The 14,517-nt window shown below is 38.9% G+C and overlaps 1 protein-coding gene across 1 annotated transcript; it reads left to right on the top strand.

The window, feature by feature from the left end:
- The first annotated feature begins 5,983 nt into the window (after positions 1 to 5,983).
- Positions 5,984 to 9,407, top strand: TAAR1 (trace amine associated receptor 1). Its single transcript, XM_054628780.2, has 2 exons — positions 5,984 to 6,105; positions 8,302 to 9,407. The coding sequence occupies exon 2, from the start codon at positions 8,405 to 8,407 to the stop codon at positions 9,404 to 9,406; it is 1,002 nt and encodes a 333-aa protein (XP_054484755.2). The 5' UTR covers positions 5,984 to 6,105; positions 8,302 to 8,404; the 3' UTR covers position 9,407.
- Positions 9,408 to 14,517: the final 5,110 nt, after the last annotated feature.

Genomic DNA, 14,517 nt, shown 5'->3' with positions numbered 1-14,517 from the left:
AAGGAAATGATGTCATTTAATCAGTTTTGTTGTCAGACACTGTCAAAGTATTGTGCTTAGAGCTTTTGGGTAATATCCACTCTGGGATAGGCAATTCGAATTTTTAAAGATAACTGAAAGTGTTAAAGTTTGTCAGCATCACACAAAACTGAAAGGCAGAAGTGAAATATTGGGTAATCTTAAAAACTGTTCAGTGCTATTAGCTCCATCTAATGTGTGTTCCTTGACCACAATAAACATTTCCTTCACTTTGCATGCTTCTTTTAATGAAAGAAGCCTGGCTTTAGCTTGCTTCAAATTGATTCATCTTTGCATATGCTAGTGGCACAAGCCACTATTACATGCTTATCTTTTCTGGATATTTAAGATTTACGTCATCCTGTTGATGAGATTTTTCCAGCAGGCTGTGAACCAGTCAGACCAAGCATGCAGCCACTTAGTTGGGAGAATTGGTGTGGGATGAGTCAGTTCCACGCTGTATCTGCAGCCTGTGCTGGTTGGTGATGAGGAAGTGACTCCTGTGCCGTATCATCTCCGAGGTATGCTGTCCGGAATACGGTGAGCTGCTGATTTGCTAGTCTGGGATGTAATTTTCTTTCAAGGATGAATCTCCTACAATTAGCACTGAAGATAATGGTTGTTATTCTGCACAGTTCTTTCTGTAGTGAACAGCAACAGCACCAACAGCAGTAAGTATGATTTAAAAGTATGATTTTAAAAGCCATTCATTCCCAATGGCTGAAAGAAAAACATAGGTGGGGGCAAAGCTCTTTTCACACACAGCTATGAATTCAGAGTAAGGCTCTTTCCTTTCTATGAAGTTATTAGAGGGGCATAAAGATGCAGAATGGGATTGTACCTTTTCACTGTTCAGTGCTTCCTTCCTCTCTCTTCTTGGAGGTGCTGTTCAGAGGCCAGCAAATACCAACAAAGCCGTTACAGCCAGTAGCTGCAGTTTGTTCCTGTTGGATTGATGGGTGCAGAGAAGCACTGGCAACACACAAGGGACCTGCCCCACTGTGCCTCTGCTCTGTGCAGCAGCTGCAAGGATTCACTTGCCCTGCTGGAGTGAGGGGAAAGGGGCTGCTCCTGCCCTCAGGAGCCCTGAGAGAAGCTTTTGCTGCAGAGTGAAGGCAATGGACCACGTTATGGCATTACTTACTGAGACTACCAAATATGTAGAATCCCTCACCCTGTGCAGAGATAGTTTCTTGGTTTTGGATGGATGTGTTTTGCTTTGCTATTAAAACATTATTTTCTTGGAATCTCTTACTCCTCCTCTGTGCATTTCAGAGGTTTGCATTTATGTTGGAGTTTGGATTTATAGTCCTTAGCCTAAGCACTATATTTGCAGAAAGAGCACAAACATTGCTTTATTCTGTATAAACAGCTGGCTTTACTTGGCAAGGAAAAATGATGTTTGCTACTGAAAACTAGGAATAGGAACCGTGGGAAAATGTTTACAGCTCAATCATCTCATCTATTGTCCAAATTCCTCTGGTACAAATCTGGGCTAATTTCAGACTGTCTTCAGTGGAACTGCACCAGGTTTGCAGAAGAAGCATTCAGATTAGTAGTTGCAAGACCTTCTTGTTTAACCCCTATAAAGAAATAATTATTTTGTACTACTAGCTTATTGGGAATTTGAGCATTTCCTCCTAGATTTCAAACATGTAAATGGAAACTTAGGAAGATTTTTTTTTTATATTGTGCTCTTCTTTTTTTTTTTTTTCCCCCTAAGAAATGCATACAAGATGAGTGGAGTTATACACTTTCAAAACTCCTCTTCAGCCATAGGGCCATCTTACAGCCTCCATGGTTCCCCTAGCAGAGAAACAGTTTTTAAAATGAACCGTGTGAAAATGAGAAACTTTCTGCTGATTGACACAGAAATGCAAGCTAAATGAATCACAGTAGAAACCAGTGCTTTCCTGACTTTTTTTTCACAGTAACAGTTCTCATTCTCAGGTCCTTTTCTGTTCTTTCCCACTTCCACTGTTCCTTCCACAGTTTTGTGTAAGAAGGACAAGATAACTTTTCAACACATTTTTCAAATGTTTCGGTTTTAATGTCTGACAAAAGTGCTATCTCCATTCCCTTCTGTGCTGTTTTCCATTTTAATTACTTTATGTTTTAAAGACAAACAAACAAGGAGAGTAGATCACCCACAGTATTCTAGAGGTTGTGGCATCTCTCTTTCTTGGTTTTCCAGAATTCTGAAAGCTACTTATTGCAGAAATGTAACTTTTCTTTAGGAAAAAAAAAGCCACAGCAACAATTTTGCAGAAAAGTTTTGGCTTTGAATTTTGATGTATAACTGCTTTACTATACTACAGATTAAAAAGACTGCTAAACACTGGCAATTTGTAAGTGCTTTGAGTTCTCACAAAGACAGAGTTTGGCATGTTTCTCTTTGATATTTTAAGGAGAAAGTCTGAGAATATTTTCGTGACATAAATATTTGGAATATTTTTTCCACATCAGCTTTAAGGCACAAGAAAATGCCTGTTTGAAGCATCTGCACCAACAGAGTGAAAGCTTGTTACCACAGTGTTCCTTCTCACTCCAAATTAGTTGACAATTTGGCCTGCTTAATTACCTAATTAAGGTTTTGATATATCAAAACTTTCTGCTTTATGTTCATTTCAGCCAACATACCATTAAATATCACCTTTCCCATGCTCACATCTCCCCCTAGATCTGTGGTTCACTCCTTTCCGATGCGTGTGTGTCTTGCAGTGCAGTTTTATTGCAAGCCAGGAGATGGAGGGAAGGGCTCCCTGACCAGACACACAGCCTGGGCACAGGAGGAGGCAAAGCAAAACTCACCCTCTGTTGGGGTATCACTCACCTGGGGTCACCAATTGTTATGATGTTGTGAGGGTCCCCAGGACGAGGTGAGAGATGAGAATCAACTCCAAGTTCTCAGAAGGCTGATTTATTATTTTATGGTATTATATTATATGAAAAGAAATGGTATACTAAAACTATACTAAAGAAAGAGAAAGGAGACATCAGAAGGCTGGACAAGAATGAATAATAAAAACCCGTGACTCACCAGAGAGTCTGACAAGCTGGACTAGGATTGGTCATTAAGTAAAAACAATTCACATGGAACCAATCAAAGATGCACCTGTTGGTAAGCAACCTCCAGACCACATTCCAAGCAATCAGATAATTATTGTTTACATTTCTTTTCTGAGGCTTCTCAGCTTCTCAGGAGAAAAATCCTGGTGAAGGGATTTTTCAGAAAATATCATGGTGGCAACCGTCCATGGCTGGCTGCTGCCTGCCCCTCTGCAGCAGGGCACGCCTGCTCAGGGCAGGGGAAGGCTCCCCAGCCCCAGGAGTTCCCCCAGAGGTTTGCAGGTTGCTGCCGGGGAGATGCCTCTGGAACAAGCACTTGAAGCAGAGCTGCCATTCCAAAAAATGCCATTGAGTTTTGTCCCTGTGTTACTCAAGGCACAGAGCGTGGAGGGTGGTGGGAGAGCCCTGTGTGCATGCATGGATGGCCTTGGACTGAGTGCCCATAATGAGCTGGCTGCCAGACTTCTTTAGAATAATGAGTTGTACAGAGTCATGTAAAATGGGTTTGTTCCTCTAAATTTTACCTTCCTATAAAATGCATATGTGGTGAGACAGTAGTGACCAAGGCCCAAACCTTCACTCCTCAAAGAGAAGTGCCTGGCTCTGAGGCAGCACAGAGCATCTCAGAAGGATGAAGGCCTCTTTCACAGACCAGTATTTGGGACCTAATATGTCTTTTTAACTTTTCCCCAGCTGTCACCATGATATTTTCTGAAAAATCCTCTTTGCCCAGGATTTTCTCCTGGGAAGCTAAGAAGCCTCAGAGAGGAATGAAAACAATAATTATCGGATTGCTGCTCCTCTGTTTGCTGCTTTGGAATGTGGCTTAGACATTGTTTACCAACAGGTGAATGTTTGATTGGTTCCATGTGAATTGTTTTTTCTTAATGACCAATCATGGTCCAGCTGTGTTGAGGCTCTGAAGAGTCATGGGTTTTTCTTGATCATTCTTGTGAAGCCTTCTGATGTATCCTTTATCTTTCTTTAGTATAGTTTTAATATAGCATTCTTTAGTATAATATAATATAATATAATAAAATAATAATCTGACTCACTTAGAGTCAGATTCTCATCTCTCACTGTGTCCTGAGGACCTCACAAACACCACACCCAGCTCTGAAGAATTGGATCTGACTCCTCTCCTCAACATATCCTCTCAACACTCTCCAGTGATTTCTCTCTCAGCCTGATCGTTGTTTCTGCACTTTTTTTAGTTGTCAGACTCTCTTTTTATAGCAAAGAGAACCTTGTAGTGCAAAACCTCAGTCTATATACGAGAGCAGCCTCAAAAAAAAAAAAAGACAAAAGAAAGAACTGAGTTGTATGTACCCATTTTGATTTTTGTGCACATAACATAATAAGGTAGCTGTTATGTTTGCCCAATTATCCCATCATAAAAAAATCAAACAATATTTGAGATAGCAGCAATTTTAATTGAATAGTTTAGAAAATATATATTGACAATATAATTTTATTAAAAATAAGGGATAATTTGGTTCCAATAATAGCACATAAGCAAAAGATAACCGCGGGGTACAGAGTGCAGGGTTCTGGACCCTTGTCACCTCATGAACAAGCTTGCCAAGTGAAGATTCCCCCCTTATATGCCATGTGTCAATGTCATCTCCTCCCATTTTCGATTCATCACACTTCTACCTCTGCCCTCATCACCACCTTTACTGCACATGCTCCACTACTTGTTTTGGTGGTTGCACAAGTCTTTGGGGGTCGTCACTGATGAAGGCCTCTACTCTTCCTCTTTGTTCTTTAATTCACCTTTGGGTTACGCATGCACACCAAGCCAGTACAATGTAAGCCAAAACGAACATATTACTGCATTTAAGCATCAAAGCAATAAATCTCTTATAGCTGGCATTTTCCTGGGACCCAACCAGATTTTCCCCTCTTTTTGTTAATTTTTAGTAACTGTTATCTCTTGCTTTTTCCTCCTGTCCTTGAACATCTGCAGGGAGGGAGGGGTGGAGCCCCTCCTCTCCCTTTCTTTCTCGGCATTACAACTTTTAAGTGTTTTATTATTCCCAATATTAATTACTGTATCAATATTGATTACTGTTTCAATTTTGTCAGCACGAATCATACCTATTTACCACATAGCTAACGCAGGTCATCAAAAGAATTTGCAAGTAGTATCTTAACCCACCTTTTGTATATGCCCTCGAGCCACCCAGCTTAGCTGGGCATTAGCAGATGGTCATCTCAATAACACTTTTTTACATTCAGCAGTATCACTGTTTTAAAAGGCTGCATGATCCTTTGTGGAGCAAACAATTGATGCTTCTCATCCGTGACTCTGGTACAGCCAATAGAAGGTGTTTACTTAAAACACTTTTTCAATAGCCGTATCTTGCAAATAGCTGTTAGCTGGTGATCTGATAGATGAAACCTGTTTGTTCAGTAATCATAGCTAGGCTGGTAGATACACAATGTGTCACTCTGTCTACATTATACCTTTTCAAGGAAATCTTACATACTTCTGTAACCAACCTATACTTATGTATTTTGCTATATTTTAAAAGCTTACAGGAGGTAGACTACATAGTGTCTTTTGTTCTTTGCTTAGATAATTCTGGGCCGCTCACAATATGACTGTAACATTTAATCAAACATGTAAACATACTTCAAATAAATTCAATTTACCTATAAATAAGGCAAATTAAACCAGTATGAGAGCTACAGCCACAATTTTGTTCTCTATGTGGGTGACAAAATAAACAGTTTGAGCTACTGTTCACATCAACAGCTGCTACTGAGTCAAATGGCTCAGAATGCTGCTCATCATGCCAGCATGCCCCAGTAACACACGGGGGTTTCTGGAGGCTCCTCCAGCTGTGGATTAAAAGCCTGTTCTCTCAAAATTTGTGTTACCCAGAACTGTAATGGTGGTGAAGAGGATCAGCTGCCTTCTGAGACGGTCTTTAAAAGGAAGAAGTGCCACTCAACCAGCAGAAAACAAATGAGTGTCAAGAGCAGACTTGTACCCAGCATGAAGTGACAAAGGTAAGAGAAGAGGTTTTTAAGAGCATGTTTCTTTGTATTTCCATTTTATTGCATTTTAACCTTTGTGACTATAGATGGAAGGAAAGCGTTCTGCTTTCTTCTTGAAAACTTCTTCAGAGTTCAACTCACTTGAACAGTTTGCCACACATTTAGATTTAATTAGTTTCCGTGTAATGCAAAGCCACACACTTGATCTCAGTTTTCTCCATCCTTTGGCTGGAGTTTCTACTTTCATTTATTAAAAAAAGAAATTTTAAAAAAATCCTTCTTTTGGTTTTTTTGGGGTTTTTTTGGTTTAAGAAAACCTGTTTTCAGGGCAGATAATATTTCTTTGGGCTAAAAAGTTTATCTATCAGAGAACACAGAGAAATTACCAATCTTGTAAATCTTAAAGGAAAGCTAGAGAAAATTTGTTAATTAATTTGTTAATATGTTAATTATTTTTGATTGGCTTCATAGAGTGTTTTACCGCAATCATTTAATTCAATTTATTTATATTTTTATACAGAACAAACAAAGTTCAAAATCTGTGTGACACATTTACAATCTTATTGGGCTTAAAGCCTTTATGATGCCCAGTAGATACAGTTAAATTGGTGTTTAATTATTTCTACTGTGAAAATTGAAAATTTGAGTTAATGAATATTAATCTGGCCTTGGGTGTAAACGTGCTGAAAAAAGGAATGACAGGCAGGAAAAGAAACATGAAGAGACTGACAAAAATGGAAGGAAAAGGTATATGAAGTGATAATTAAATTGAGGTGAAAAAGAACAGAGATGGTGTTAAATATTAGTGGGCAGAAAAAAGAAGAAATGAAAAGCACCCCAAACAGTACATAAATATACTCGTATTCCATATGTTCCCCATTCCTGAGAGTGACTTTGGGTGAACCTTATCCCTGGCACTTGAGTGCCACTGCCTGGCCCTACTTGCAAAATCCCTCTGTATAACACAGGCTGTTTAGCTGTAGCTGTCAAGTTCTTGCTAGATATATTTTTTTGCCTATGTTCATTCGCTTTCCAGTGCCATGGTGTGCTTGTAATAACATTTGGTTTAATATGGGAAAGAATTTTTTTTTAATGTTCTATCCAGAATAACTGGGGGCAACTAAATCCCAAAGCAAGTGGGTTAAATCAGTACTGGCTGAATTTCCATGTCAGTAATTTTCTGACAACGATTTTATACCATAATGATAGTGCTACCGAAAAACATATGCTAATGATCTCTGGTTTTCACAATAGCACTAGCTTTCTATTATTTAAAAGAAAAACAGATTTTTTTCAGACATAAATATTGCTTGCAAAGTGCTTAAGTACTTCCATTAAAAGTTTTTGTACAAAGAGCAACTTTTAATAGGGGCATGCTACTACCTATACAAGAGGACAGTGATATTTGTGTCCTTGGATGCAAACTATACCTATGTTCTAAAAATGCTTCTCTCCATGTTTGTGCCTTAGCTAAAAAATGGATTAATAAAGTCAATACTCATAGTAATGCTAAACTCCTAGCATTGAAAAAAACTAGAGCTCAACAGAAAAAAAACCCATTTGCTTATACAGCAGATAATGTTTTAGATTAGTCAGATTCTTCCATTTTATTTTGTCAGCAAAAGGGTAGAAAAGTTTTTTCTTCTCTTAGATCTTTTCCTTGCATCTCTATTTACAGCTAGAGCCTGCAAGGATTTTCCAGTAAAACTTGATCTGTTTTCCAGTAAAACTTGATCATCACTATCAGAGCAGGGCTGGAGGAGAGGTCATGCATGGTTTCCTCAGCTTTAGCCTTCTGTTTTAGACCTGTAGGTTTCAGACCTCTGTATCCAAAAAGAAGTTGAGAGAGCTTCGGAATTTAAAATTACTGATTTTCAAGAGCAAAATGGAGGTACAGTACTCCGGCTAATATTGATGAAGAAGACTAGGACTGAAAACAGAAACAGGAAATATTGAAAAGGGCTTCTCATCTGCCCACTGGACAAGGCATTGCCCAGTGCAGGCCTCTCAGAGTCACTGCTGTCCTGGTGTGAGGACAAGCCATTATGCAGGAGATTCCCATTTCCAGGAAAGTCAGATGATAAAAGTGTCATTCTGCTAAATGTAATTACAAAATATTTTTATCCTTCATAACTAATGAAATGTGAATCTTCTACACATCCAACCAAATGAAGATGTTTAGAATGCCCTTTTTTTTCCTCTCTGCAGCTCTTCCCATCTAGAAAGTGGAATAACAGTTGTAAAAGTACCTTAGAATTGGGAAAGCAGTACCTGTGCTACATAGCTACATTGATTTGAGACCCCAGTAAGGATGCAATTGTGCTGTGAATCTGTAAATGGCTCTTGCATAAGGAGCAGCTGGTCAAACAGCATCCGTATTTCCATGTACATCTTCATGGTTTGCATTATTCTGGCCACAGTGGTTGGAAATCTGACAGTTATCATCTCAATATCACATTTCAAGCAGCTCCACACGCCTACAAATTTCCTGATACTTTCAATGGCTACGGTGGACTTCCTGCTGGGATTCGTCGTCATGCCTTGCAGCATGGTGCGCTCTGTTGAGCACTGCTGGTATTTTGGGGAGTTCTTCTGCAAGATCCACTCCAGCACGGACATTATGCTGAGCACAGCTTCTATCTTCCATCTTTCCTTCATCGCCATCGACCGTTACTATGCCGTGTGTGACCCTTTAAGATACAAATCAAAGATAAATACTTTTGTCATTGTGGTCATGGTGTGTATAAGCTGGATGGTCCCTGCTGCTTTTGCTTTTGGGATGATCTTTCTAGACCTAAACTTGAGAGGGGCAGAAAAGATTCATAATCATGTCCACTGTGCAGGAGGATGCTTTCTCCTTTTTAGTGAAACTTCAGGTATTGTGGCCTCCACAGTGTCTTTTTACATCCCTGGATTTGTTATGCTGTGCATCTATAGGAAAATATACTCTATAGCCAAGAAGCAGGCAAGATCCATCAATGCAATTAGCAGAAAAAAAGTGCAATTTGAAATGAAGCACCACATTTCATTCTGCAGAGAAAGGAAAGCTGCTAAGACTTTAGGCATCATAATGGGAGTGTTTCTCATCTGCTGGACTCCATTCTTCTTCTTTACAGCTACCAATCCATTTATGGATTACATGATTCCTCCTGTTCTCATGGATGCTTTAGTTTGGTTTGGCTATTTAAATTCTACACTTAACCCAGTTGTTTATGCATTTTTTTACTTGTGGTTTCGCAAGGCATTGAAGATTATTCTGTTAGGAAAAGTTTTTCAACAGGACTCTTCCAGGAGTCATTTGTTCTCAGACTAACATGTTTTAAATGGTTGGATTCATGGCTTTGAAGTTTTGCCTGGAGGCTGAACTCCTGGATGTAAGAGCTATGAAGGAAGGAAATTCCTTCCAAAATTTGTTTGCCTATTTACCAAATATAGTTCAAGCAGATAAGTAACCATTGTGCTTTACGTATTCTTTCATTACAGATTGGGGTTTTTTGTGGTGTTTTGATTATATCTATTTATTTGCAATGCACAGAACAACAGTTCCATTTAAAAAACTTATAGCAGTTTATATCCCTGATCTTCATAATTAAAAAAATTGTCTGACACAACAGATTAATTTCTTGAACAAGGTATGTTTATATTACAATATTTGTGTTCATTTGTGTTCTCCTCTAGAAAGAGCAGAGAAACCTTTTCCTTTGGATTTCTTGGCATCTTTGGCTAATAACCCAAAGCTCCCTAAGTTTTGTCCTTCCCCTTCCATATGTGTGCAGAGCTCAAAACAGGTCAATAACCAGCCATACCCGCACACTCCATGGAGGGAAGGTGAGACAGAGAAAGGTTGTGCTGCTCTTTCTGTTTCCATTTCAACTAGTACTTGTCACTTATGAGTTTGCCACTTAAAGGCTTTGCTGCTTAATGAGATCAAAGCATATTTAACAAGATCAAAGACAAGAAAAAATATGAAGTTTGAAGTGAAAAGCCATTGCAAAAAAGTTGCATTGCACCCAAGAATGCCAGAAAATGATGTCTATCTAGTGATTGTTTAGATGTAAAACATTACTTGCTATGTTGCATCTTAGAGAAGTTTTTTTTAGCTTGGTCATGTTATTTTGTCTCATGGCAATGCCGTAAGAGCTTTCGAGGAAAGCATATAGAGAATCGTGAAGATTTCCTGTGGTTGAACTCAGCTGAATCATGAAGAAACAGCACTGGGAGTGGGTAGGAAATTATCAGTATCTGAGAAAAGACCATGGAGAAAAATTGATGACTGTACTAAAGTAAGAGCTATACTCAGCAGTATGTCCTCCATTTGTGTTCCTTGTGAAAGTGCATCATATCTGTATCTTGTCTTTGTTTTGTGTGCTTTATGGAGTACTGAAGCACTCTATGCTGAAAAGATTGAAAGTTGAATGATGATACATTTCAGCAGGGCAAAGTATCAAGATCTGAAATTGTGTATATTACTGTTTCATTGACATCTTGTAAAGTTTCCCCTCCTAAAAATGACATAAAAAGGAACAATGAAATGTACACCACATCAGCACTTCTACTATGGATCCTTACTGATGATAATAGGACTACTTTAATACCTAATGTCACAAAAATAAAGCAAGATATTTTTTAAAAAAATCTTTTTCTGATAAATAATGGGTAATTATTTTCTTCCTTCATCTCCAATGAGTGGCCCTGCTGTAGTTAACGTTCTCACCCTCACAGTATTACTTTCTGAAATAAAATATGTGATCACTTGGACACTTTGATCTCTCTTGAAGTAACAATTTCAGAAGTGCTGCCAGGTGATACCTCCTTTTGCCTGGTCATAATTTAGATTGAAGGAAAGATAGATCCTCTATGACAAATGCAATCTAAGGAATTTTAAAGTATATTTAGTAAGATCACCACAAGTTAATGCAGTCCCTTCAGGAAGTTAATGAAGCTGTTTCTTTCCCTTTCTTCCTTATAACCCTATCTCCTTGAAAATCTGGAAATATTACTGTGTTTCCAGACAATTCCAGCTGCCAGAGCTTAGAGTTGGTAATTTTCTTTTCATAACTTGTTGTGGTATCTCTCAGACATTGTTTTCTGGTTGCAGGAGGAGTTTATGAATGAGTAAGATCCCAACTTGCTTGTCGGACAGACTGTGATTCAAATAGAGCATGTGCCTGAAGACAGTGCCTGGACCCTACTGCAAAGCTATTTCTTAATAAACCCACAGAAACCAGAGTCACATTTCTGAAGTGAGAAAAATTGCTGATAAAGACAGTCTAATAGGTAGAGCAAAAGCCATGCATGCAAGTAAAGCAAATTAAGGAATTTATCACTACTTCCCACCCACAAAGCAGATCTTCAGTCATTTCGAGGAAAGCACAGCTCCACCTCGTGTAATGGTTATTTGGGGAGAAAACGCTGTAACTCCCAACACCCCAGTTCCTCCTTCTTCCCCCAAGGTTTTTATTGCTGAGCACATCATATGGTGTGGAGTATCTCTCTGGTCAGCTGGGGTCAGATGTCCCCTCCCAAACTGTTGTGCACCCCCAGGCTACTCTAAGAGAAGGCCTTAATATTGTGTAAGCACTGCTCAGTCTTAGCTCAAATGGGGATTGTTTGTGTGTTATCAACACTGCTTTCATCACAAATCCAAAACACAACACCACACAAACTACTAAAAAGAAAATTAACCCTTTCTCAGCCAGAACCAGTAGAGAGGGCATCAAAACATTGTGGCTGCATAAGACCACCGTCATCTATTTAGTGTAAAGATAAATAGTAAAAGATATTTTCAGTGTACAGATGAAAAACTGTCTGGGCAAGGCAGTCTAGCCAAGGTGTCACCAGTATTTATTTTCTGCAGAAGAAGGTGTTTCCACATACAGATTGCTGGTATGCTTCACCTATCCCTAGAAGGCTGTCTTCTTTGTTCTTAATAAACTAAAATATAAGCCAGCTTTGTGCATGGGCCAACTCAGAAAATTTCAGAAATACCTTTTTCCTCTGGTGTCCTCTTACCTAAAGGTGGCACTTTCCCAAAGAGCCTCCTTGCCTTCTATTTACAGAGAGCCTTGTCTGGCACAGTGACTGTAATGAAGTCCCAGGTTGCTTTCTCTCATTAGCTCTAATCACAGACTGGGTAAGGCTATTTCCCAGTGGGAGGGTGTGTTTATGAAATTAGATGTGTTAATGAGGCTACAGGGACTCTATTTGAACCCAAGACATGAATAAATTAGGAAAGCATAAGAAAAATGCCTGATGCTGTTGTCCAATCAGATTATGAGTTAGGTCTGGTGGAGCAGAATATACCTTACTGCAATATCTAAGAAATCATAATGCAAATGAAGTGCAAAGGGTATTGTCAAATTCCCTATCAACACATTTAATTAGTGACCTTGTTAAACACTTTCCAGATGGCTACCTTTTGCAAAACAAATTATTCCCCTGTGAATGATTTCAAATATTTTAACTTCCTCAAAAACTTGTGAAAAGCAATTATTCCAGAAAGGCTCTGTACAAAACTGACAGCAATTTTCAGAGTCCTGAACTGCTGCCTGTATCCTGCCTTACTGCCTCAAGTTTTGATGTAGCACCTCATGCATGGTGGTGCCTCCTGTGTCAAAATTTCATGGTCCCTCAGATAACAGAGGCAGGAGGATGGGAAAAGAGGATGGAAAAAGAGAAGCACCAACTGTCCAAGCAGGACCCTTCCAGAAACTTCCGAAAGGAAAGAGTCACTCCAAAATGGAGTATTTTAAACTCCTAGATAAAAAATATGTTAGTGCAGTCTTCAAACAGAAAAAATGAGCTGTCAAAATGTGTAAATATTGCTAAGTGTATGGCTTTTCTTAAATCATTAACTCATCTAGGCAGTGCACACTGTGCATTCTCTGTCCTCTACAATGCATTAATATCCATTCAACAAGGGAGAAAATACTGGATGCAGTCAAACATTAGACACAATATTCTATGAAATACTATTCCTGCAGATTTTCTGATTATCTTCATTATCTGTGATGCTACTTCCACACATTGCACTTGAAGACCTAATTCAGAAAAAAACTATGTCTGCCTGTAAGCACTTTTTGACTAATCTGTTTTCATTAGACAAAGACTAAAGTTTATTAACTCTTATGATGAAATGACTGGTCTGGTTGACAAAGAAAGACTCATTGTTATTATCTAAAATTATTATCCCTTCTGTTAGTTGCATGTGCTACATAAATGTTAGGTGTCTAAGTCTCTAAAGAAACATTTAGGTATTTCTGAAAGCTCTTGTCAGTATTAAATGTCTAGCTGGTGTCACACAATGCAATTGGAGACATTTAAGTAATGATAAAATTACTTCATTAACATACAGCATAAATAATTTAGAGTCAACCCTGTACATTACATTTCCTACAGTGACAACTTTTGTCCCAGACAGCACATCTTCAGGGAATAATATTGACCTGTCTGTGAGGTTTCAGTGTGTCATGTCCTTCTGTGTGTTCAATCTATGCCTTTGTATGTTAAAGGAGCATTAGCTAGTTTTGCTAAACTACTTGCAGCCTCTCAGTAGGTCTTTAGTACTTCTTCTGGCCAAGGGTTCTTACAGATCTATCAGATGGTGTAATTTGGCTCTAGAGTGAGTTTGTGGCATGCCATGTTGTTCTCCCTGCTGTTAAGCTTAATGCTGGTGCTAAACTTGCTGCTAAAAAATACCCCACTGCTTGGCACAAAACCTAATGCATCAGAATAAAAGAGATTTTTTATCCTGTGGACCACACCTGCTGGTACACAGGGGAACAAAAGTGTCTGTGTCATTTTTTTTGTTTTGTTTTGTTGGGTTTTTAGGGGGGTGTGGGTTTTTTTTTCCTTAAAAAACATTATCATACATTAATCTATTTTTCCACATTACACAGTGGACTGTTTCAGCATGAATTCTGGTCTATATCAAATACAGACAGTGTTCCTATTCCTCAGGGAATCAGCCAGAATTCTTAGGATGTCTTGATTCCAGCAGGAGTTGACACTGCCCTCAGAGGAAGGACAATTCTGGTTTCAGGAGGAAGTTCAAGCTTCCACATCCAGGCGAGGGCCTCAGTCTAGGAGCACTTCCATGGCACTTTTCTTTTCTGGTATGTCCAAGTTTGAACATACAGGACGGCTACATGTGGTTAAGAGTATCCCACCCAGGAAATCTGTGTTCAGCCTCCCTGTTGCAATGCCTCAAACAGCAACATTCAGAGTTCTCTTCAAAGACAGTGATTTTTATTCAGAAAAGTGCTATATTTTTACCCTCAAATGATTTGCAGATCAGGAACTCACTCGCAGGTATTTCTGCAGTGCCTGCTTGTGGTCAGAGTAGTTAAACTCTATTTTACTCTTTTAATCTTTTCTGTCACAGTCTAAACATCAAGGAAGGATTTCCTACCCTCTTGTGGAGTC

This window comes from Agelaius phoeniceus, chromosome 3 (genome assembly GCF_051311805.1).
Source record: "Agelaius phoeniceus isolate bAgePho1 chromosome 3, bAgePho1.hap1, whole genome shotgun sequence".
Taxonomy (NCBI): Eukaryota; Metazoa; Chordata; class Aves; order Passeriformes; family Icteridae; genus Agelaius; species Agelaius phoeniceus.
The sequence above is the reverse complement of the archived record's forward strand: the minus strand, read 5'-3'. Positions and strand labels throughout refer to the sequence as shown.

Bases quoted from the DNA above. Each gene is read 5' to 3' on its own strand.
- TAAR1 (XM_054628780.2), top strand. From the start codon at position 8,405: ATGCAATTGTGCTGTGAATCTGTAAATGGCTCTTGCATAAGGAGCAGC.